At 49.2% G+C, this 23,340-nt stretch overlaps 1 protein-coding gene across 6 annotated transcripts in view; it reads left to right on the top strand.

Annotated features, from left to right (window-relative positions):
* FBXO10 (F-box protein 10) overlaps nt 1–23,340 on the top strand; it is an 82,663-nt gene that overhangs the window by 40,655 nt on the left and 18,668 nt on the right. For 5 of the 6 annotated variants that reach the window (XR_003790764.1, XR_003790763.1, XM_029202509.1 and 2 more), the window contains 8 exons: nt 855–1,445; nt 4,519–5,340; nt 9,852–10,001; nt 12,512–12,648; nt 17,329–17,399; nt 19,061–19,213; nt 20,406–20,675; nt 22,402–22,712. Coding sequence is in view for 4 of the 6 variants with exons in the window: in XM_029202509.1 (XP_029058342.1) it covers nt 861–1,445; nt 4,519–5,340; nt 9,852–10,001; nt 12,512–12,648; nt 17,329–17,399; nt 19,061–19,213; nt 20,406–20,675; nt 22,402–22,712 (2,499 nt within the window). In the remaining 2 variants the exon portion in view is untranslated. The remainder of the gene's footprint in view (nt 1–854; nt 1,446–4,518; nt 5,341–9,851; nt 10,002–12,511; nt 12,649–17,328; nt 17,400–19,060; nt 19,214–20,405; nt 20,676–22,401; nt 22,713–23,340) is intronic. The other variant, XM_029202513.1, reaches the window with a different exon arrangement.

The following is a 23,340-nucleotide window of genomic DNA, read 5'->3' as shown; positions in this document are numbered from 1 at the left end:
CAGTGGCCCAGTGGAGCCATCCAGAGTCCAGTCATTTGCAGCCAGGGGTCTGGGTAGTGTTATTCCACACACAGGGGTGCGGAAAGCCCTACCTCTATAAGCAAGTGGTGTAAACTGTTGGTGGGGGGAGGGATATTTTCCCAAAAAAAATCATGGGAGCAGATGGTTGGGCAGCTAGCCCAGTAGATGCTTGGGACACTAGGGTTACATGAGTAACCAGTGGCAGAGCCAGGACCAGAAACCTCAGCAGCAGTTTTCCTGAGGTTGCCTCCCATGAGGATTTGATCCGTGATGAGTAGAGACAGCTCTAGGACAGTAACAGCCAAAGGTGGGTTCCCTCTGTATTAGTCCAAACTCCTAGCTACAAGTTACAGAAATTGAAATCAAACCAGCTTAAGCAGAAAGAGAATTTATTAGAAGGCCATTGAGGTACCTCACAGACTTGAGGGAAAACTGAAGATTCCAGGGCATCTTCAGGAATCTGGAATCATACCACCAGGACACATACACACATACTCACTATGTTTCTTTCTCTTTTTCAATTTTCATCTTTCATCTCCTCATTTCTCCTTGGCTTTGGTAACACAAGGTTTTATCCATAAGGTAGGGAACGTGGCTGCCAGCAGTTCCAGGGTCATATCTTTATAGTGTCTTTAAGAGAAAAGAAAGTTTTCCCTGCTGATTGCAGGTAGAAAAATCCCAGGGAAGGATTCTGACTCAGTGGGTGGAGTCCTGTGATTGGCTGGGCCTAGGTGCCTGTTCACCCCTGGGGTCAGAAGGCAGGGGATATTTTAAGAAGGGGGACTGTAAGCAGCATAGACAAAAACCTCTTTTGTTCTGTGTCTGTCTCCCAGGTGACGATGGAGGCTGGCAGCCTCCCCCTGGAGCTGTGGCGCATGATCTTGGCCTACTTGCCCCTTCCCGACTTGGGCCGTTGCAGCCTAGTGTGTAGGGCCTGGTATGAACTGATCCTCAGTCTTGATAGGACTCGCTGGCGGCAGCTGTATCTGGGCTACACCGAGTGCCGCCACCCCAACTGGCCCAACCAGCCTGATGTGGAACCTGAGTCTTGGAGGGAGGCCTTCAAGCAGCATTACCTTGCCTCCAAGATGTGGACCAAGAATGCTGCGATCTTGGAGACCTCTGTCTGCTTTTCTCTATTTCGCCGGAGGAGGACACGTCGTACCCTGAGTGTCGGGCCAGGCCATGAGTTTCACAGCCTAGGCAGTGCCCTGGCCATGTCCAGCCTATTTGACCGAATCCTGCTGTTCCCAGGTCTGCACGAAGAGCAAGGTGAAATTATCCTGAAGGTGCCTGTGGAGATCGTAGGCCACGGGAAGTTGGGCGAAGTGGCCCTGCTAGCCAGCATTGACCAGCAGTGCTCAACCACACGCCTGTGCAACCTCGTCTTCATGCCAGCCTGGTTCTCACCCTTCATGTTTAAGGTGGGTGTCTCCCTCAGATGGATAGCCTGTCCCGGCCTGACCCTGAGCCTTGCCCTCTTCTCAGTGGGTTTGTAACCCTTTTTTTGTTGGAATTAAAAAAGAGAGAGAGTTCAGTCATTAGTCCTATAACACACTCCTCTGAGTTCTGCACCAGTTGAGAAAGAGGCACAGGGATCAGTAGAGATCAATATTCTGCTTTATTCCTGAAAAAACTGTACTTAAAAAAGTAAATGAGCCTTGCACTGGAGGCCAAAATTGTTTTGTACTTCCTCCTTTCCAACCTGGACCAACTGGGACCACAGGTAGAGCAGCCAGCTTCCGGGAGCATGCCACATGCCACATAGTGACAGGAAGCAGAGAACAGGCAGCGTTCCCAGAGAGATGGCCAAAGAGGGGGGGCTCTGCAGGCCAGTGACCTTCAGCACATTAGCCCCACTCTGTGGAGGGTCAAGGAAGGTCAGGCTTTTGCCAAGGCTGACTGGAGAGAGGGTCAGGAAATATCAGGAGAACACATTCCTTCTAGGAACAGAGCAGTTGTTTCCAAAGACAAGCATGTGTTGGGATGTTGGTAGCTTCTGGGAGAACAGTCTAGAACTAATAGCTGTAGACTGCCAGGAGCTGCATTGCCTAGAAACTGATTGTGATAATGGATTTTGTACCTAGTCAACAAAAATTATATTGCCACTGTCTACCAATAACAACCAAATTGTCTCTCACGTTCGTAATGATCATTATGCCACCAGTCACTTATGATGCACTTGCTCTTTGCCAGCCACGTGCTTTACAGCCATGATTAAGATGGGTAGTGTCAGCTGGCTTTATTGATGAGCAGATGGAGCCTCAACAAGGGTCTCAGACTTTGTAAGGGACAGAGGTAGGGTCCAAAGCCTGTAATCATAAGATAGGTGACTTTCCATCTGTGGCCTCATTTGATCCCCACAACAAACAGTTGTGGTAGACAGAGTAGGTGTGTCCCCGTTTTGCAGATGAGGGACACTGAGGCTCAGAGATGCTGAGTAACTTTCTCAAGTGGATAATTAGTGAGGTTAGAACTCAAATCCAGACCTTTGAGTCTAACCCCTTTTGAAATTACATTGTTCTGCGTTCCCTGGAAGCTTAAAAGGCTGTTTGCTACTTAGAACATTTCAGAAGAACCGATGGAGTCCTTCTGTGCTCATTTGCAGATCTGGAAGAACGGTTGTTTCCATACCTTCCACATTTCATAGTCATTTATTCTTCAGCCTCCACTTCCCCCTCACAAGTGCAGCTGCAGATCCTCAATGGGTGGGTCCTGGCCGTAGACTTTGTAGCCCAGCCCACCATCTGGCTTAGTGCTTGGCATATATTAGTGCTCAGTCCATGCTTGTCTTTTAACTAAAAGCAGGACAGGGGGCTAGGATGACCTTGCCTGAAAAATGCAAAGGCCAGGGTGACTTCACAGCCGTTTTTTATGACTTCTGAGGAGAACTCTAGCAATGCCTCTGCGTCTCTAGAGAGCCAGGGTTTTTCTACAGAGAGGACCAAGTAAGAGAAAATAGACTTAAACTGCAACAAGAAAAAGTTAGGTTAGCCATAGGGAAGAACTAGAGAGGTTAAGGGGAGTTAAGTTCAAGTTCTGGGACAAGCTCTCAAGGGAGGTCACTGCTAGAGAATGTAAAATTGTCCAGGGATTACTAAGTGGGATCATGAGACACTACTACCTCATTTTATGGTTCAAGTACATCTCATGGAGCTTGGTGTGGAATCCAGAAGCAGTTCTTTTTCAGGAATGCAGAGTGGCTGGTCTTCTCCGTCAGGCCTGGAAGGCTGAGGGTCTCAGGTGGGCTGTTCCGTAGGGCTGAGTAGTACCCCCACCCCAGAGAACTCTCTGCTCTCCACGTCCCTTGACCCCAGATGATAACAGCTGGCTTTTCTCACGTGCCAACTTTGTGCATGGCTCTGTGCCAGGTGCTTTGTTAGTTCGTGAGCCCCGTGTTGCAGACAGAGAAACTGAGGCTTAGATAAGTGATGTGTTTATCCGAGATAACACCCCTGGAAGAGGCAGAGCTGGGAGCTGGGCCCTGCAGCTGGACCCCAGAGCCCGCACTCTTAGCCACTGCTCAGGGCACTCACCCGGTCACGGCAGTACACCTTGTCCCCCTCTTTAGGGACGTGGCCTGCTGTCTCCTGCCATAGTTCTGCACCAGCACCAGTTCCCACGCAGACTTTCCCAGCACCTGTGTCTGGGCCTCCCACTGCTGGCCCAGCCCCAGCAGAGCTCAGCCCCTCCTGGCCCACCCTGGCCTCTGTCAGCCCTCTGGCTTTGCCCAGCTCTGTCCTGACTCCACACTCCGGACTGGCCTATGTGGTGAACCTCAGGGCTCCAGGCTCAGGTGGAGGCAGGCTCGCAGGGCCAAGGGAGGATTTGAATGAAGGGATAGTGCTTTGGAAGGAGAGACCCGGAGGAACACCACCTGGTGGGACACAGTCTCCGTGTAACCGAGACACCACGTGGGGCCCTCACCCATCAGAGGGCTTGGTAAAGTTGGGCTCACATCCCAGCCAGTTCCTGTGTTTGTGAGAATCCAAAGCTCTCCCCCATCATTTCTCCCTTGAGCGACCGTCTCCTGGTTCATCTCCAGTATTGAGCCGATTCCATTTCACGCAGCATCCCTCTGAGCATTCAGCATCTTCCCCCTTCTCCATGTTACCTCCCACCCCCCACGCCAAACTCTTTATTCTCACTAAGCGCTTCATGAGCACTGGTGGAATTTACTTGAGATTTGAGGGTTTGGGGAAGGGCCCTGCTCCAGAAAATGAACTTTTCTGCCATTATCCGTTTCCACTCTTGTCTCCTGCCCTTTGGGATTGGAAGGAGGGAAGGGGAGGCAGCTCCAAATGATCCTCCTTCTGATGCACAGCAGCTCCTGGTTCCTCCTGGGGCTGGCAAGACCCTTGCCCTGTGGGGAAGGGAACATGACCAGCAGGACAGATGGCCTTTCCAGGTGCCATCCCCTTACAGAACAGTTAGAGCTCTGACTAGCAAAACAGATCTTATCCCTGTTACACCCACTTTCTCTCTTTCGTTCCCCAGACAACTTCAGGTCACGTCCAGTTTGACAACTGCAACTTTGAGAATGGACACATCCAGGTCCATGGCCCGGGCACCTGCCAAGTGAAGTTTTGCACCTTCAAAAACACCCATGTCTTTCTGCACAATGTGCCCCTGTGTGTCCTGGAAAACTGTGAATTTGTGGGCAGTGAAAACAACTCTGTGACTGTTGAGGGCCACCCATCCTCAGAGAACAACTGGGCCTACACGCATCTCTTAGGGCTTATCAGGTCCTCTCCCAGCGTGCTCCCAACAGAGGACTCTGACTCTTTAATGTCCTTGGACCTGGAAAGCAGGGACCAGGCCTGGAGCCCAAGAACCTGTGGCATCGTCATTGAAGGTAGCCAGAGCCCTACCAGCCCAGCAGCTGGCTCCCCCAAGGCTGGCTCACAGGAGGCAGAGGTGGGCAGCGATGGGGAAGGGGTGGCCCGGACCCCAGACAGCAGCGATGGAGGCCTGAGTCCCAGCGGTGAGGATGAGGATGAGGACCAGCTCACGTACAGACTGTCCTACCAAGTGCAGGGACCGCGGCCGGTTCTGGGGGGCTCCTTTTTGGGCCCACCACTGCCGGGAGCATCCATCCAGCTGCCCAGCTGCCTGGTACTGAACTCACTACACCAGGAGCTGCAGAAGGACAGGGAGGCCATGGCGCTGGCCAGCTCTGTGCAGGGCTGCCTCATCCGCAAGTGCCTGTTCCGGGACGGGAAGGGAGGCGTCTTCGTTTGCTCTTATGGCCGAGCCAAGATGGAAGGAAACATCTTCCGGAACCTGACTTATGCGGTGCGATGTATACATAATAGCAAGGTGCGATGTATACATAATAACAAGGTGCTGTCATAAGGCTTACTGTACAGACCCATGAGGCCTCGCTGGGTCACAGGGAACATGATTTTTGAGTGGTGAGAGGGCTTCAGTGGCTGTACGCAGGAGGGCTTGGATGGTGCTAGTATGCATTTTTTTTAAAAATCATCTTTTAATCTTATAACACACGCTTGCCTCATGTCCATCATCTGATTTGGATGAGGCAGAAACTATTCTTCCCATTTTACAGAAGAGGAAATAGGCCTAGGGAGGAAGGTGACTCACTCAGGATCACACAGCAGGTTAGAGGCCAAACAGAATGGGGACTAGAACCCAGGTCTTCCACCTCCTTTCTCTATGTTATGCTGCTTCTCAAATATGTCACCCAACTCCTAGTAGAAGGAACAAGGGCTCTTTAGCCTGGATGCAAGATAATTTTGGGAGACGTGATCGCTGCCTGTGATCCAAACTGTGTGGGTAGTTGAGAAGGCTTCCCGGACGAGGAGATGTCTAAGTTGAGTAGGATGAGGCGAGGAGAACCAAGGAAAATGGGCTGCGTGTGGTGAAGAGGAGGTGCACAGTGAGGGTTCAGGCAGCAGACATCCTGTGCTGGGGCCTGGATGTGAGGCCAAGTTCAGCAGTGTGGTGGGGACCGTTGGAAAATGAGCAGGGGAGGTAAGCAGAATCCACCTTGCCCAGGGCCTAGAAAGCCCCATTGAGATGTATGGACTTCATACTAAGAATGGATCATCCTGCTCTGCATGCCATCAGCGCCTTGTACCTGCAACCCCCTCAGGCACCACAGGACAGTAACAGCTCAGGATGGGAAAGGCTTCTAAAAGGAAGGGCATGGCCTTTTAGAAGGAAGCATGACATAGCTCCTAGGTTTGAGTCTCACTTCTCCTCTAATTCACTGTGAACGTTACCTTCCTCTCGTGTGAAATGGAAATACTGCCCCACTTCTTCGACTGGGGGGTTTGTGAGGATCCAGTGCCATAATATTGGCAAAGCACTTAGAAAACTGAAGGGCATTGTACAGATGTCACATGTGAGTCCTGCAGGTCTCTGAAGGCTTCTAGAATGATTAATAGCAATTGCATCTTAATTGTATTTTACCCATTTCCAAAGAGGATTTCAGGTGGTGTTACCCTGGAAACACAATATAAAACTGTGCTATGAACAGAGAATAAAAGATAAAGGTCAAATAAAAGGGGTGGGTGACAGCTTTGCTCTCAGGGGGACCACAATGAAAGGATCTGGGGTGAGCCCTCAAGGAGGGCTTTCCTCCTTGCATGGTTATTAAGAGTGTGGCTTCTGAGTCAAATTCTGGCTCTGCCCCTTATTAGCTATATGCCCTTTGGACTAATGATACTAACTACTCCAAGGTGTGTTGAGGATTGACTGAGGTCATATATATGCATATATATATATAAAGTGCTTAGCAGTGTGTCTGGTGCATAGCAAGTACTCCATAAATGTGTTTGGTGTTTTTTAAGACTTAAAACCTTTCCCGGAGGACTGGTGCCTGGCCAAGCTGTCTAGGAAGACTAGGAGTTGGCAGGGTGAAGCTGTGAGGCAAAGGAGGCATGCGGGAAGGCCCAGACATAGGACACAGGACACTCAGGGAGTCGCAAGTAACCTCAACAGCCAGAGCGTGAGGTGAGGGCTAGTCAGCAAGAGTCAGTCAGCTCGGGGGCAGGTGTCTCGTCAGAGAGATGGGAATTGTCTTGAGGGCAGTGGGAACACACTGAAAGATTTTAAGCAGAGAATTGTGGTCAGATCCGCATTTGGAAAGCTCTGTCAGCTTTGTGTGGAATGGAGTGGAGGGGAACAAGACTGGAGACACAATCAGTGCGGGGCAGTGGATAATTAGGGTCCGTACGTGGAGAGGAGGAACAGGGCAGTCCGGAGAGGTGGCGAGGAGAACCTCGGGAGGGGAGTGGTCGAGGTTATGTGGCCTAGATTTCTGGTGCGAGTGGCTGAGGCAAAGGCAGGAACTGAGAAGCCGAGAAGGTTAGGATGTGGAGAGAAAGATGCTGAGTGCAGTTCTGGGCACGTTGAGTTTGGAGCATCAGTGACATCAGGCAGAGGTGCCATCTGGTTACGGGGGGCTGGAGCTTTGAAGAGAGATGTGCCCTGACATGCAGACTTGGGAGCAGGTGGTAATTGGAGTCATGGACAAGGAGAGACAAAAAGTTAAACAGCTTTCGTTGTAGCCCTCTGGAACTGTTGCCCCCAGGGAACTTGTGGCAGGAATTGTGCAGCCAACTGCTCCTAGTGAGTCTCCAAAAAGGAACCTGAAAAGCTGATTTTGGCTGGCTTTTGACTAAAACAACCCATGGTGTCTCATGAGTACGCAGCTTCCGGGAACACATATATCAAATGGCATTAATACAAGTGGGGAGCTGTGGGCGGGAGTGCCGGCTTACTGAGCTGGTCCCTGTGGCCAGGAGCAAGCCCTTGATCCAGTGGCCAGAGGGCAACCGCCCTACCTCTGCCCTCCAGAACATTCCCGAGAGGGTAGAGGCTGGCAGAGGGAATGAAGAAAAGTATCACTGACCATGATTTTTTTTTCTTGCTTCTTTGGGTATCTGGTAATTTTTAGTTGGAAGTGAGGTATCTTGTATAGACGGTGGAGACAGAGGTAAATGGTGTTTATGTGTGGGAATGGGCATGCCTCTTCTGTGACGCTTGGATTTTGTTGTTACGATTACCTTCAGTGAACCACAGGCTCCTGATTCCTCCTGCATTACTTTGGCTGGTTTGCCAGTGGACTTTTCTGTTTTAGTTCTTCCCTTTGCATCTGCTCCTCCGTGCTCTTGCCCCTCCCAGCAGCAGGCCACTGCCATGGCTCTGGCTGGCCAGCCTGGTGGCACAGTGGGTGATAGGGAGCCTCTCGTGTCTGCATTTATCCTTAGTCTTAGGAAGGTGCTGTGTCGGTGGATTTAGGACCTTGGCACTAGGCCCTTTTCAGTGGTCCTGCCTCACCCCTCAGCACTAGGGGGGCTCTAATGATCGAGGCCCAAGATATTTTCCTCCCACCTCCCTGAGGGGTAAAGCGTTTATTTTTTTTCTGTTCCCTCCCTTGAGAGCCACAGGGTTTGCTGCCCTTCCCCCAGCTGCTTAAGGCTTGTTCTTTGGGACAGGAGGGGCTTAGTGCTTTTACCACAGTGGCTGTACTTTTCCCACACTGGCTGTACATTCCCCCAAGCGCCCACCAGGAGGGAGGCTGTCTCCCGTCTCTCGTCCTGCCCTCAGTCTTTCTCCATGAGCACCTGGCGAGGTCCATGGAGAAGTGAATAGATGCAGCTGCTCCCGGGGCTTCTGTGCTCTCACTAGTTAACAGCTGGCCTTTAACAGTTCATGGGAACGGTTAGCTGAACTCTTCTTACTGGCCAGTATGGCATCTGTGTCTTTTCAGACAAACAAGTACTCACATCTCGTGTCCTTGAAGGTGCCTGTTCCCTTAGATTCCAGGCTAGTTGGTTGTCCTGCAACCTCAGCTCGCTGATGGATTCAAGAAAGGTTATGTTTTTGTATCTTCTTGTTGTAAGTGTGGGAGCAATGCTCTTTCCAACCTTCCCCACTCTAAGCAGAAAGCTTCTCCTTGAAATTGTACTTCCATTATGCTGTACCCCTCCCAGAGTTTTATCCTAATGTAGCACAGTGTTTATTGTTAGTGCACAGTTTACCTTAACGTAGTACATTTCATTGTTAATACATAGTTGTTTAAAACAATATGTATTCTAGATTTTTAGTATTGCTAAAAAGAGAATGTAAGTGGCAGTGCATCCCCTTAATAAGCTGTTTACTGAGTTATGGTACCTTGTTTTAAAGAGGCTTCTTTATCTTATACTTGCAATTGTCTCTTAGCTTGGAGTTCCATTGGTTTTTCCAATGGTTCCAATGGTTTTTCCACCCCAGGATAATAATACAGCAAAAGAGATGCAAAGCGGGCAAGAATGGGTATTTGTCTTAAAAGTCTTAAAAGTTGAAAGCAAAAGGGAAGGTGGGAGAGGACAGCCTACGAGGTACTTTACCCTCAGGTGCTTCCTCAGGCAGGTGAAGTTCAGCAAAGGCGTGTGTGGAAGTGCTGGATCTGGCACTCGATTCCATTCAAAGTAGCTGTGCCCTTGGACCACTGGAAATCTTCACGTAACTGTACTGCATGTAGAGTTTGCAGACCACTAAATCCCACCTTCTCCAAGCATCCTTTCCATGCCGTCATCCAGTTATTTATCCTGCTCAGAGGCTGTGAATGTGGAGCTCAGGGCCAGGCTTCCATCCAGGTTTTAGTAAAGAACTGGCGTGAGGTTGGTGCAGTGCCTGTAGGGCAAAGCCAGGAAGGACACGGAAACGGCTCAGTCCTCATGAGCACACGGCGGAGAGTGGCTGGTCTGGCATCAGGTAGAACTGCACGGACCAGACGGGAAGGAAGACTCAGGTATTCCCCAAGCAGTTTTTTAAAATACCTTTGTGACAGGAAAATGAATGGCTCTGTCTTCTCTGCCTAGATCATCATGCTCAGGAACCACATTCACCACTGCAGAGCGTCAGGCATCTTTCTTCGCTTGGAGGGCGGAGGCCTGATCGCCGGCAACAACATTTATGACAACGCGGAGGCCGGCGTAGACATCCGGAAAAAGTCCAACCCTCTCATTCTGGTACTTCCTCCATCTTCTTGCCCTTTCAGGGTGGCTCTTGGTACTCAGAAACCTTTTCTGAGGATGTTTAAGCAAATGTTGCCATCTTGAATTCCTGTTGCTTCCTGTTTGCAGGTAGTTCCTGCCCTTTTCTCTGTGTGTCCTTGTGACTCTGGGTCTCTTTCTCCATGTATTGAGAGTGACTTTGCATAAGTCACATACGTCCCTGCAGTCTCCCCTAGCAAGGAGAAGGACTGGATAGACAGGGAAATTCACAGGACCTTCCCTCCCTCAGCCCTGATATGCTCTTGTGGGCTTTGAGTTCGGTAAGAATAAAGATATGTCTGCCATGAAAGACACTTGGATCAAAAATAAAACAACAAATTAGTTCATTCTTTACTATTAAAAGGACACGTAGGATATTTATTCTGAAGATAACTTGTTTCGTGGATATCGTGAGGCCATAGTGAGTTTGATCTTAGCCAGTGTGAAAACCACTTAAAATCCTATAATGTGAGACCAGTGACATGAAAGACCTGCCCCATAGTTTTGCTCCAGCCTTCTCTGAGAGACAGGTTTCCCAGAAATTGAGAAACATAATGGACTTTTTATGGGCTTGGAAAAATAATATCCATCCTATACATAGTGCTTATTATATGCCAGATGCTGTTCTAAGCACTTGGTATATATTTATTTAATCATGGTTTAACTATTACACAACCCTGTGAGATAGAATTATTATTATTCCCATTTCATAGGTGAAGACACGGAGGCACAAAGACACTAGGGACCTTGCCCTAAATCACACATCTAGTGCTAGCGCTGGCCTTTGAATCCAGGCAGCCTGACTCAGGGTGGATGTTCTTAACCCAGTATATCTAGACTGCCCTTGCAAATGCAGAGAAAGGCAAGTTCTTAACTATATTTCAAGAGACATGCCTGGCCAGTGTCCTCTGCCAGCCCCTTCCTCTCACTCTTTCTGCCGTGCAACTGATACTTGATGCATGGCCTTGGCTTAGGAAATTATTGCCACTGTTGCCAGAGAGATGAGAGGAGTTTGCCTTCCCAGGGATGGGGGGACAGGACAGTTTAGCAGGTGGAGGGGGAAGGGAGTATTACCTGCCTTTGTGAAACAGTGCAGGATAGAAATACCATTGCTTACACCTCTCTCCCTGTGCTTTTCAACCCTGTGAGGGACTTCTGTAGGCAGCGGTTACTCTGGTGAGTCTGCCAAATCCTTCAGGGGAAAATCTGAAAAGTAAGTAAGAATAGGAGAGCTTGCAGCATGAAACACTTTAAAGCAAACTAGAACTTTGTTTCCATTAAATAATTTTGGAAGAGAAACAGCTAGCTTTTTGGTCTAAATATAGGATTGTATTTAGGCTATAAATTAGCGATCAGAGTGAAACAATTTTATTATAATTTATTATAACCTAAAATTTTCATCACTGTCGAAAAGCAACTAACTGACTGGGAAACAGAAAAACTAGGTTTCAGATCCGGCCCTGCCACAAACATACTATATGACCCTGGGCCTGTTTCCCATTTGCACGGTATGAAAATCTCCAAGGGTCATTATAGCTCGTACACCTGGTGACCTCATGCCTCATGGGACACCTAAGCTCCCTGGGGCTGTACCTTCCACAGATCCCCCCCCGAATGAGAAGGGAAGACTAGAAGCCAGTGACCCACTCCTTCCCTGGGTGGCCCCTTGGGACTGCGCTTAGCCAAAGTTCCCATGTACTGGGGCACTGCCCCCTTCTGAGAGGTGGGCGCCCTGGGCCCTGGGGTGACATGGCCTAGCCAATGATCATGTGTTCTGGGGACTCCTTGGAGGCTCAGAAATTTTCAGTAGTGTGCATTGCAGATGAAGGGCAGGAGCCCTCAGCAGGAAGTGCCAGCATAACTACGTCCCAAGAGTCTGGGTGGGGAAGACTCCTCTCTTAGGAGTCTCCCTCATAGGTGTCAACGTGTGCATCTGTGCAGAGAGGGCAGGGCCGCGTCCATTCACTTTGTTTTTTGTTGTTGTTTCTTTTTTTTTAATTTTATTTATTTTTTTACTTTATGGCTACGTTGGGTCTTTGTTGCTGCACACAGGCTTTCTCTAGTTGCGGCAAGCGGGGGCTACTCTTCATTGCAGTGTGCAGGCTTCTCACTGTGGTGGCCTCTCTTGTGGAGCACAGGCTCTAGGTGCACAGGCTTCAGTAGTTGTGGCACGCAGGCTCAGTAGTTGTGGCTCGCGGGCTCTAGAGCACAGGCCCAGTAGTTGTGGTGCATGGGCTTAGTTACTCCGCGGCATGTGGGATCTTCCCTGACCAGGGCTCGAACCCATGTCCCCTGCATTGGCAGGTAGATTCTTAACCACCGTGCCACCAGGGAAGCCCATTCACTTTGTTTTGTGCTAGGGATCTTCCAGCAACGTAGTTTTCTCTGCTGGTTCATCCTGGCCCTGCTGTGGGGCAGCAATGAGCACTCTGCTTCTCAGTGGCGTGTCTGAGTTGCCTTCTGTGGTGTCTCGTGTTCACTTGCAGTGTAACCAGATCCACCACGGCCTTCGCTCTGGCATTGTTGTCCTTGGCAATGGGAAAGGCATCATCCGGAATAATCAAATCTTTTCAAACAAGGAGGCTGGCATTTACATCCTGTACCACGGAAATCCAGTCGTGAGGTATGTGCCACTGTACCCAGACCATCCTGCTCACCCATGGTCCCTCTTTCCTCTCTGATCTCTGTGTTTCCCTACTCTCTGTCTTTGCTTCATTTGAAACCATTTTTGTTTATGAAAACAACTGTACAGATGCAAGCAGGGGAGAGACAGACTTCACCCATAATCCCACCTCAGTCACACAACCTTTTGTGGTATTGCATCTGTGTTCTGTGCTTTTGCGTCTGTGTTTCCTTCCAGTTGACTAGGTGGGGCCTAGCAAACATTACTGAGCACTTCTAATAATGATAACAAAGGTCAACAAGGGCAGACTCCGCTCCCTAGGAGCTTATTTTAGTCTGGAGGACATGTGCGCTCAGAAATAATGCTAAGATAGGAATGACATAGAGATTTAAACTGACCTGACAACTCTGCTCAGTTGATTTTGGCTACCTGGGATGCTGTATTAAGATCTGGAGGCTACATCTGACCTCAGCATGAAAGCATGCTGTGATCAGTCAGTGCTGTAAGCTGTAGGTGGGAGGGGCCGTGGATTTGCCTTTCCATCTGTCATATGGCGCAGACTGTGATAAATACTATCAAAGTGGTACCAAGAGAGGGGGAATCATTCTGACTAGGGGCCTGTGCGAGGCCTCATTTGGGAGGTGGCATTGGAGTTAGACTTTGAAATACAGGTAGAGCTTTTGGACTCTCATGGAGATGGGGAGTGGACATTCCTAGTAAAGGAAGCAGCCTGAGTAAGGCAGCAGAGCGCAGCAGATTCAGGGGTAGCACACGGCCCACTGGCACTTGAGAAAAAGTCTGACACAAGTTGTGACGTTAGTATAAAACATCTTAAATTGGGACTGTCCCTGATAATCTTGGATCCTTTGGTCACTGCAGCTTGAACGTTGAGGTTTGGAGTAGAAGACCCACACAGTTATGACTGCAGTTTACAAAAATCACTGGCATTAATGTTCAGCAAATGTATTCTGAGAGTTTTTCCCTGCATTATTCCATGTGTACTTTTCCATGCTGTTGCAGAACCTTTGTATTTATCACTTTGGACAGTTTCAGAACTGTTCCATTGTTTTGATATTCCCTCATTTTTGAACCAGTCCTATTACTGTTCCTCTGGATTTTTTTTTTTTTTTTTTTTGGCCACGCCGCATGGCTTGCGGGACCTATTACTGCTAGGCCTCTATTTTTTCACTATTATAGACAGCTTACTAAAAACAATTAGTGATCACAGAGCTCTTTTTCCATCTTTTGCATTATTGCCTTAAGATAAGAGTATGGGTTTGCATGTATGCATGTCATTCATTTAACACACATTTGAGGGTTTATTCCATGTAAAGGGACAGCAGTATAAGAAGTGTGTACAAATAGTCTCTCCTCCATGGAGCATGCAGTCTCATTCTGGGGACAGGAGCCATGAGGGAAGACTCACCAAAGCATATGCTTTATAGGTCTTCATGCAGGTGCAGAAGGAGCCCAGCCACAATTTCAGCTGAGCAAGTCAGGGCAGGGCACGTGGGGCGCTGACATTTGAGTTGTGCTTGAAGGATGAGGTGGATTTTATGGCCATAGAAAAGGCATTCTGGGCCTGGGGCAGTGAAATTTGGGGTATGTCCAGGGAAAATGGTGTAAAAAATGTGGTGGTGTGTCTGGGCATGTGATGCCCGGGGGTGCTGAGTAGATGATCAGCCTACAAAGTGGGGTTGATGCTGGAGCACGGAGGACCTCGAATACCAAGTGTGGTGGGTAGAATAATGGCGCTCCAGATATATCCATTTCCTAATGCTTGGAACCTGTGCATATGCTGTCTTACAAGGCAGAAGAGACTTTGCAGATGTGACTAAGTACGTTGAGATGGGGAGAGTATCCTGGGTTATGCAGGTGGGCCCAGTGTCATCACAAGGGTCCTTAGAAGAGGGAAGCAGGAGAGTCAGAGTCAGAGAGAAGGAAATGTATCAACAGAAGCAGAGGTCAGAGTGATGAGGCCACAGGCCAGGAAATATGGGCAGCCTCTAGAAGCTGGTAAAGACAATAAATGGATTCTTCCCTAGAGCCTCCAGAAGGAATACAGGTCTGCTGGCACCTTGATTTAGCCCCATCAGATCCATTTTGGACTTCTGGCCTCCTAAACTGGGAGATAATGAATTTGTGTTGTTGTAAGCCACTCAGTTTGTGGTAATTTGTTATATCAGCCATACACCCAGAACTTGCGGGTGCTGGTGAACTGTTGAAGGGTTTTGAGCAAGGAATATTACAACGAGATCAGTGTCTTGGGTTTTTAAAACAGTCGCTTTGAGAGAATAGGTTGTGCTTTTTTCCTTTATGTTTCTCTGTGATGGCGGATAGGGATCTGTGGGAGGATACAGAATGAATTTCGAGATGCCTGAAGTGGCCTAGATAAGGCAAACCACAGCATATTTTTTTGCCGGTGAGTTATATAACCCATGGTGTTTCTCTTTTTTTGCCTTGGCTGCAAGGAAGCACAGGACTCAGACTGGCTCATCTGTCGTTAATATCCCATCCTTGGTTCTTGGAACAATGATCTGTCCCCTTTTCCTACTGTTTTCTGATACCTCTTTTATCTTTGTTCTGCCCACCCTATGTACACACACATACATGTTTCTCCAAGTGGCCATGGATCCTTTCTGAAGGTAAGTGAGATTTGTATTAAAAGTATACCACTCATGCATTTGCTGCTATGGCACAGCTCTCAGAAATATGGATGAGACGTGCCTTGCCCAGGGACTACATCTGACCCTGAATTCTAGAAGCCCACAGTATCCATCAGCTGATTAAATTGTAGTCACATCAAAGCGGATACTTCAGATCTGTCTGAATAAAAACATAAGGATGTTTTTAACCTTGTTCTACTCCAAACACATAATGTAGATGCAGTTGGCATTTGACTTCCCCCGAAGGAAGTAAACCATTTGGACCCTGCCCTAGGAGATGGGAAGACTTATCAGCCAACTGCTGATCACTGAGGTTCTGTGAGGAGCCAGGCCCTGTGTTAGGCTCTGAAGAGCCAGGTGAATATTTGGATCTAAATCCTTCCGCTGCATGCATGGTAGGAAGTGGGAGGGCACCTCCTAAGAGAGGGGGCCGGTGCCTCTCCAGTAGGGAAGGAGAACACAGCATTCCTGGTAGTAAAAGTAACAAACAGCAAATGTGTATGCTCCAGGAATAACTCAGTTCTGCTAGGGTCTGGGTGTGACTGGCTCTGTATTTACAGGCAAGAAACCAAGGTAGAGAGACTGGAGAGAAATGCATGTCCTTTAACATGCTCAGGTGTCTGGTTCTAAGGAACACATTCACGAGGCCTTGCCATGGTAGTAGGGCTGTGTGTAGCCCAACCCATGGGGTTTCACATATGTGTTGTCTGATGTTCTTAAAACCCTCTTTTTAAAATCTGGTTTTCTTCTTATAAGGCATGTCATCATTTTATGTTTTCATTCAGTGGATAGGCGACTGAGTTAACAGAAAATAAGCTAAAGAGTAGCTGCCGGATACAAACAGAAGACAGTAGGCTTGTTACAGGCAGAGTCTGATTCAGGGACATAAATCACTCCCAGACAAGCTTAACACAGCCTCCTAGGAATTCTTGACACTACCAAGACTTTACCTGTGATCATGCACCATGATGACATTTGTTTAAAATGGTGTTTATACGAATAACAAGTATTGGCAAGAATGTGGAAAAAAGGGAACCCTTGTACACTGTTGGTGGAATGTAAATTGGGGCAGCCACTGTGGAAAATAGTATGGAGGTTTCTCCAAAAACTAAAGATAGAACTACCATATGACCCAGCAATTCCATTCCTAGGTATATATCTGAAAACAAAAACACTAATTCAAAAAGATACATGCACTCCAGTGCTCATAGTAGCATCATTCACAATAGCCAAGATATGGAAGCAGCCTAAGTGTCCATCAACAGAGGAGTGGATAAAGAAGATGTGGTATATAAACACAGTGGAATACTACTCAGCCATAAAAAAGAATGAAATTTTGCATTTGCAGCAACATGGATGGACTTGGAGGGCATTATGCTAAGTGAAATAGAGAAAGACAAATACTGTATGATATCACTTATATGTGGAATCTAAAACAATGCAACAAACTAGTGAATATAACAAAAAAAGAGGCAGACTCACAAATGCAGAGAACAAGCTACTGGTTACCAGTGGGGAGCGGGGAGGGGCAATATAGAGGTGGGGGAGTAAGAGGTACACACTATTAGGTATAAAATAAGCTACAAGGGTATATTGTGTAACACAGGGAATATAGCCAATATTTTATAATATCTATAAATGAAGGATAACCTTTAAAAATCATGAATCACTGTATTGTACACCTGCAACTTAGATAATATGGTACAGCAACTGTACGTCAATAAAAAATAAAACAAAATAATGGTGTTTATATGTGGATAACAGTCCAGAGAGGCTGCAGAGACGTGGATATAATGATATGTGCTTCTGTGGCATAGTTGTAGGTTATTTGGGGTCAGTGGTAACTGAAGATTGCTAACTGCCTGGCTTCTGGGGCTTGAGGAGGTGCTTCATGCCCCGGTGGACCTGAGCCATCTGGGAAGCCCACAAAAGAAGGCAGGCACCTTGGATGGGCTTTGTCTTTGATACATGACATAGGTCTGGTCTCATCTTTTGTCTTCTCCTTCCATTCTAGCCGGAACCACATTTTCAAGGGCAGTGCAGCCGGCATAGCTGTGAATGAGAATGGCAGAGGCCTCATCACAGGTAGGAGTGGGACTGCCTGGAGCTGAAGCCCCCAGTGACCACAGCCAAGCCAACGTCCCAGGCTTCCCACCCACCCAGTCCTTCACCTCGACACACTGGCCTCCTTGATAGTGGGTAGCACTTGGGGATGCCGGCTCCATGCACTGGCCATGCTTATCAGGCAGGGAGAGAGCGTCTGCTCTTTGCCAGGCCTGGTGCTTACAGGATCTGAATGGATGGCCGTTTCTGACATAACACTGTCAGAAACATTCATGCCACACAAACTGTCTGAATCCCTCCTCTTGGCTTTTACGGGCTTGTGCCTGCTCTGGCAGTCCATCCCCATTTCCCCTCTGCCTGGCCAATTCCTGCTCATTCTTTGAGTCTCAGCCTAGGTGTCACTTCCTGGGGGAAGTCTGCCCTGACCTCCCATTATACATCTACACTCACTCTACCCAGTAGGCCTGCTCTGCAGGACATTTTACTTAATTTCTTGTGATCTGTTTAATGTCAGTCTCTTTTGTTGTATCCTGTAAGGCAAGGATCAAGTCTGTCTGGTACGTCAGTGTAGCCTCAGCACAGAGCGTAGCCATACCTAGGACATTAAGGAGATTCAGTAAATATTGGGCCAGTGAATCCCCCTGACTGGATCCAGCCTTCCTTCATTTATTGGACGTTTTTTGAGTACATGCTGTATGCGGGAGCTGGGGATACAGCAGTGAACGAAACATGATTTCTGCTGTCAAGAACTGACATTTTAGGAGGGGAAAAAAACAAAAGCATTTTTTTCCCCGGGGAAAGTCATATCTGAGGGTGATAAGTGCTTTACAGATAATTAAAATAAGGTGATAGAGGAACTGTGTGGGTATTTAGTATTGTATGGTCAGGGCAGGCCTTTCTGAGAAGGTGACATGTAAGCCAGAAGCTGGATGATGGGAAGGAGCCCAGGAAAAGAACGAGGATTCCACACGGGCCTACCTGTGGGAATAGACTTTGCATGCCTGAGGAGCACAGAGGTTGCTCATTTGACTGCAGTGTGGTGAGCAAGGGGCAAGGAGTATGAGATGGGGTCCCAGAGGCAGGCAGGGAGGGGCCAGCCACACAAGGTCTCATGAGCCATTGCAGTCCTGTTGCAGGAGGCTGAGAGTCTGCCCTGCCATCATGCTGGGGCAGCAGTGTCCCAGGACACCCCTTCTAACTTCTGGCTCTTCAGCCCGCTCACTCCCAGAGACATGGTGGAGGGGAGAGGAGAGGAAGGCTGTGGTCAGTCCAGAGCTGAGGCTGAGAAGGACAGGCTAGCGCCTTCCCAGGCGTGTGGGGGAATGGCTGGATTCTGCTTCAGCCCTCCCAAGGACAGCCCCCCAGGACAGAACAGTCCTGCCTGGCCTTGGTCCAGGGACTCTAAAGCCAGTCTGTTCTTAGTCATCAATCGTCCAGGCCGCTGGGTACAGTGGATGCTGGGGATGTAGGAGACCACAAGACAGACACGAACGTTGCCCTTGAGGAAAGCAGACAGTAGACAAGTCCCTAGAAAGTCAAACACCAGACAAGATTCGGGGTGCTGACTGCTGACGGGAAGGCCTAGGTGTCTTTGTCCAGACTTGCCTTTCTATCAGCTGTCCAAGTCCTCGTTGCCAGCACTGTAGGTGACTCTTGACTCTCTTTTCTGCCTCTTCCCATAGAAAACGTCATCCAAGAGAATCAGTGGGGAGGTGTGGACATCCGCCGAGGAGGGGTCCCCATCCTCAGGAGCAACCTCATCTGCTTTGGCTATTCCGATGGTGTTGTTGTCGGGGATGAAGGCAAAGGCCTGCTAGAAGGAAACACCATCTACGGTGAGGGCACATTCCTGGGCGAGGGGTTTGGGGCCCAGCCCAGCCTGGAGGCAGGCAGCCCAGGCTCCATCTCCAGCCTGTGGGTCCTGAGAAAGTTGCTGCCTTTCCCTGGGCCTCAGAGATCTCATCTTAAAGAACAGCATCCATCTCAGGTCACAGCCACATAGACCCTACCACTTACCCACATAGAAGGCACAAAGCTCTCATAAATCACCTTCTAATGCAGATTGACCCCATGGGGTCAGCAAAGCAGAGAGCTTTATCCCCCACTTAAAACAGCAAAAGGCAGGAGTGGATCTTGCATAAGGCCAGGGCCATTTAATTTCTCACACATGGACGTCTGACTTCTCTTATCCTTTCTTTTGATCCAGAGAACTAAAAATATAATGGAAGAAATAGGGTAATCGTAGAAGGAAAAGTGTTCTCACTCATTCTGTGATTTTGGGCAAAGCTTCCATCTTTCTGGACTGCATCTCTAATAATAATAATAATTATACTAACCTACATTCAGGCTCTGGACTCTTGCTAAGCCCTTTATATGCATTAGCACATTTAATCCTCATGACTACCTTCTGAGGTAGGTGCAGTTACTAAACCCATTTCATTTTATTTTTTAATTAACTTTTTGGCCACACTGTGTGGCTTACGTGATCTTAGTTCCCCAACCAGGGATTGAACCCATGCCCCCCTGCAGTGGAAGTGTGGAGTCCTAACCACTGGACTTCCAGGGAATTCCTGTAACCCCATTTTAAAGGTGAGGAAGCTGAGGCACAGAGAGGTTCGATAACCTGCTCAGTGTCACACAGCTAGGAAGTGGTAGGGCTGGAACTCAAACTGAGGCCACCTCCATCTCTGTGCAGGGAGGAGTTGGGCTGGATGAGCTCTGAGGGCCCCTTTGGCACTGTCACCATGGGCTTGTGTGCTTCTCATCTGGAAGTGGGGCCTTGACAGTTCCCAGAGCACTTTTATACCCCCATGGAATGATTGCCGTTGTGAGATTGACCTGTTATTACCCCTCTTGTATGAAGGAGAAGCCTGCAGTCAGGCCATAAAGTGACTTGTCCGAGGCCATATGCAAATCAGGGACTCTGTCTCCAGGCCAGCACCTTTCCTGCTTCCCCTCTCAGGGAGGCACTGGGTGCTGCCCCGCCCGTCACTCGGCCTCAGTGACCAGCTCCTTTCACTGTCCCAGCTAATAAGGGCTGTGGTGTGTGGATGATGTCGTCTAGCCTACCCCACATCACCAGCAACCACGTCAGCTACAATGGCGTGTATGGAGTGGCAGTGTTCAGCCAGAAGGATGGCTCCGGGGAGTCCCCTGGAGGCCACGTGGCCCAGGAGAACTTCGGCGAGGACGGGGACGCCACCCTCTGGGAGACGGAGCTGGAGAAGGATGACGACCTGCTGTGCCGGCCCATCGCCACAGCTCTGGTCGAGTCTAACACTGTTAATCACAACGGAGGTGAGTGCCCCTCCCTACAGCCTCTGCTCCAGGGCCTCCCGTGCTCTGCCTGCCCTAAGGCCCTTCTAGCCTCTTCAGCCACTTACCCGGTACCCCAGCCCCCTGGACTTCACGTGCCCTTGACTTGAATCCATTCTTTTCTGTTCCCACCCATCCCACCCTGCCTTTCTCTTGCTGTTTCTCTTGCCTGAAATTCCCTTTCTCCCATCCACACGTCCCAAATAACTCAGACCTCAGAGCCCACTGCAAATTCGCCCTCACCCTCTGTCCTTCTCTCCTTTGACCTGTGCTCTCCCCCAGCCCCAGTGGCACTTGTTAGGGGGCCTGGGATTGTATTTGTTTCTGTGGCTGTTTCATCCACTCTGACTGGCTGTGAACTTGAGGCAAGGAACTGAATCCCACTCCTGTTGGTGCCCCCTCCCCTCAGTACCAATCCCACACCTGGCAGGCACGTTTCCAATCAATTCTGAGACACATTTTTCACATTTTAACATCTCTGATGAGATGCACCTTACAGTTGATGGCATATCATGGTTTAATTGGCAGTGGTTTTTCTTTCTTAGAGAACACAGAAAATAAGAGTATTTAAAATCCATGTTATCTTAAACTTGATTAAAAAAATGACAGTAGGTGTTTGATGTTTATTGAATTGGAAAAAAAATTATTGTGAATTTCATCCATCTCCACAGCTCCCAAACCTGGCTGATTATCAGAATTACTCTGGGGGGCTGATGGAGGAAGGCTTGTTAAAAAGAGGTCCCTGGGCCCTAGTAAGCTCATCCCCCTGGGAGTGGCAGAGGCAGGGAGATGGGTAGCCAATGGCCCCAGCCCACTTATCCGGAAAATGAGTTCTGTCCCCTCCCAGTTCAGGGTTTCCTCTACATGGCCATGCTGTCCAGTAGGACAAGCAAAGCCACGTAAATCCACAAATACTTGATTTAATTTTGCTGTTCTCAACCAAGCCAGGAGAAGCAACAGGCAGTTGGCACCAAAAGGTTCGGGGTTGCAAGTTCACAGCTCAGAATGCTCCCATGTGACCCCGCAGTCGGCATCCTCCCACAGCCTCCTCCTGGTGCTGCCGGTGTCTCTTACCACTGGGGAGAACTCCTGCTTACCCCGGGTCCACCTGCCATGCTGCCTCTCCCCACGCGGCTCTAAGCCTGCTGATTTTGTGCTTTTTTCTACAAACACATAGTGTCGCTAAGAAATTTCTTATTTCTTAAGAAATAAGAAAATTTCCCAGAACAGTAGGGAGGCAGATTCTAGCTCAGAATGGAAAGCAAAACACACAACAACTTTCTAGCAGGTGGATCTGTCTAGAGGTGGAATGGGCAGCCTTGAGCAGGTAGTGAGCCTCCTGTCACAGGTGATGCAGATGGGGGTAGGATGAGGCTGCTGGAGGAGGCATGCCAGCACAGGACGAGAGCCTGGGCCAGATGACCAGCTGAGCCTAAGGAATCTCGTCACATCATGTTTCCCTGGCCACTTCAATGAGGACTTGGTGCAGAAGGAACAGAGTTTCCTTGCTGGTCCTGGGTTTTCTCCTGCTCTGTCATCCAGCTTGGAAGATGCAACCGCCAAAGGCTGGTTCTACATGTTGCTACCTCTCCTCCCCCTCCCCCTCTCCTCGGTGCACAGTTCTGGGAAGGCTTTTCCTAGTGGTATTGTCAGCAGTGACCCTGGGACCACCCTGTGTTTTCTCTGCTCCCAACCCCTCTACCCACAGCTTCAGGACTCTATGTCCAGAGTAGTGAGTTGCTGCATGTCATCACCAACGTGATCCATGCTAATGGGGACAGAGGCATCACTGTGGCCCAGAGCAGCCAGCTCACCCGTGTGGCCAACAACAGCATCTCCTGCAATCACCAGAGTGGGGTCAAGGTGGAGGCCCAGTGCAAAGTGGAGTTCCGAGGCAATGGTATCTATGACAACAGAGGCCATGGCATCATCACCAAGGGTGACAGCACTGTCATTGAAAACGACATCATTGGCAACCGGGGTAGCGGGCTGCAGCTGCTGCCCACGTCCGACACGAAGGTATGTATGTGTGTGTGTGTGATGTGTGTGCCTATGCAGGGCATGGCCCTAGGAGAGCCCTCGTGCCCTCTCTGCTGAGAAGCAGAACCTTAAACCCTCAGCACTCTGCAAGGGTGCTGCCAAAACCCAGCCTGGGAGATGCAGGGGGACTTCACGCAAGAGGGGACGCGGGAACTGGGCCCTGAAGGATGAACAGGGGGTACTGGCAGGAAGCTGGGGCGGGGGTGCCACCCGAGGTACCTTCGTGGTCTTCAGTTCAAGATCAGGGCTATTTTAGCTCTCTTCTCCTAACAGAATAATCTTGCACAGGACCCGGTATGGAGTATGTGCTTAATGGAGAGAAGCCTTGCCTCGGGGCCTTGGCACCCACTGTTCCCTGTATACCCGGAGTAGCCTTCTCTCCCCTTTTCCTACCTACCAAGTCCTACAGCTTGGCTCTCCCTTTCTTCTGGAAGCCCTTTCTGACCCCCCAGGCTGTTTGAGGTGCCCTTTTTTTGTACTTCTAAGGTGCTTATGCCCACCCTTCACAGGGCACTTCCCACAGTGCTCTGCGTCTGTTCCTTCGCCTGTTTTCCTTCCCCACAGGACCTTGAGCCCCGCGCTCCATTTTTACGCAAAGCACTGAGCT

This window comes from Monodon monoceros, unplaced genomic scaffold (assembly GCF_005190385.1).
Source record: "Monodon monoceros isolate NGI ecotype Baffin Bay Population unplaced genomic scaffold, NGI_Narwhal_1 Super_Scaffold_5, whole genome shotgun sequence".
In the NCBI taxonomy this organism is placed as follows: Eukaryota; Metazoa; Chordata; class Mammalia; order Artiodactyla; family Monodontidae; genus Monodon; species Monodon monoceros.
The sequence above is the reverse complement of the archived record's forward strand: the minus strand, read 5'-3'. Positions and strand labels throughout refer to the sequence as shown.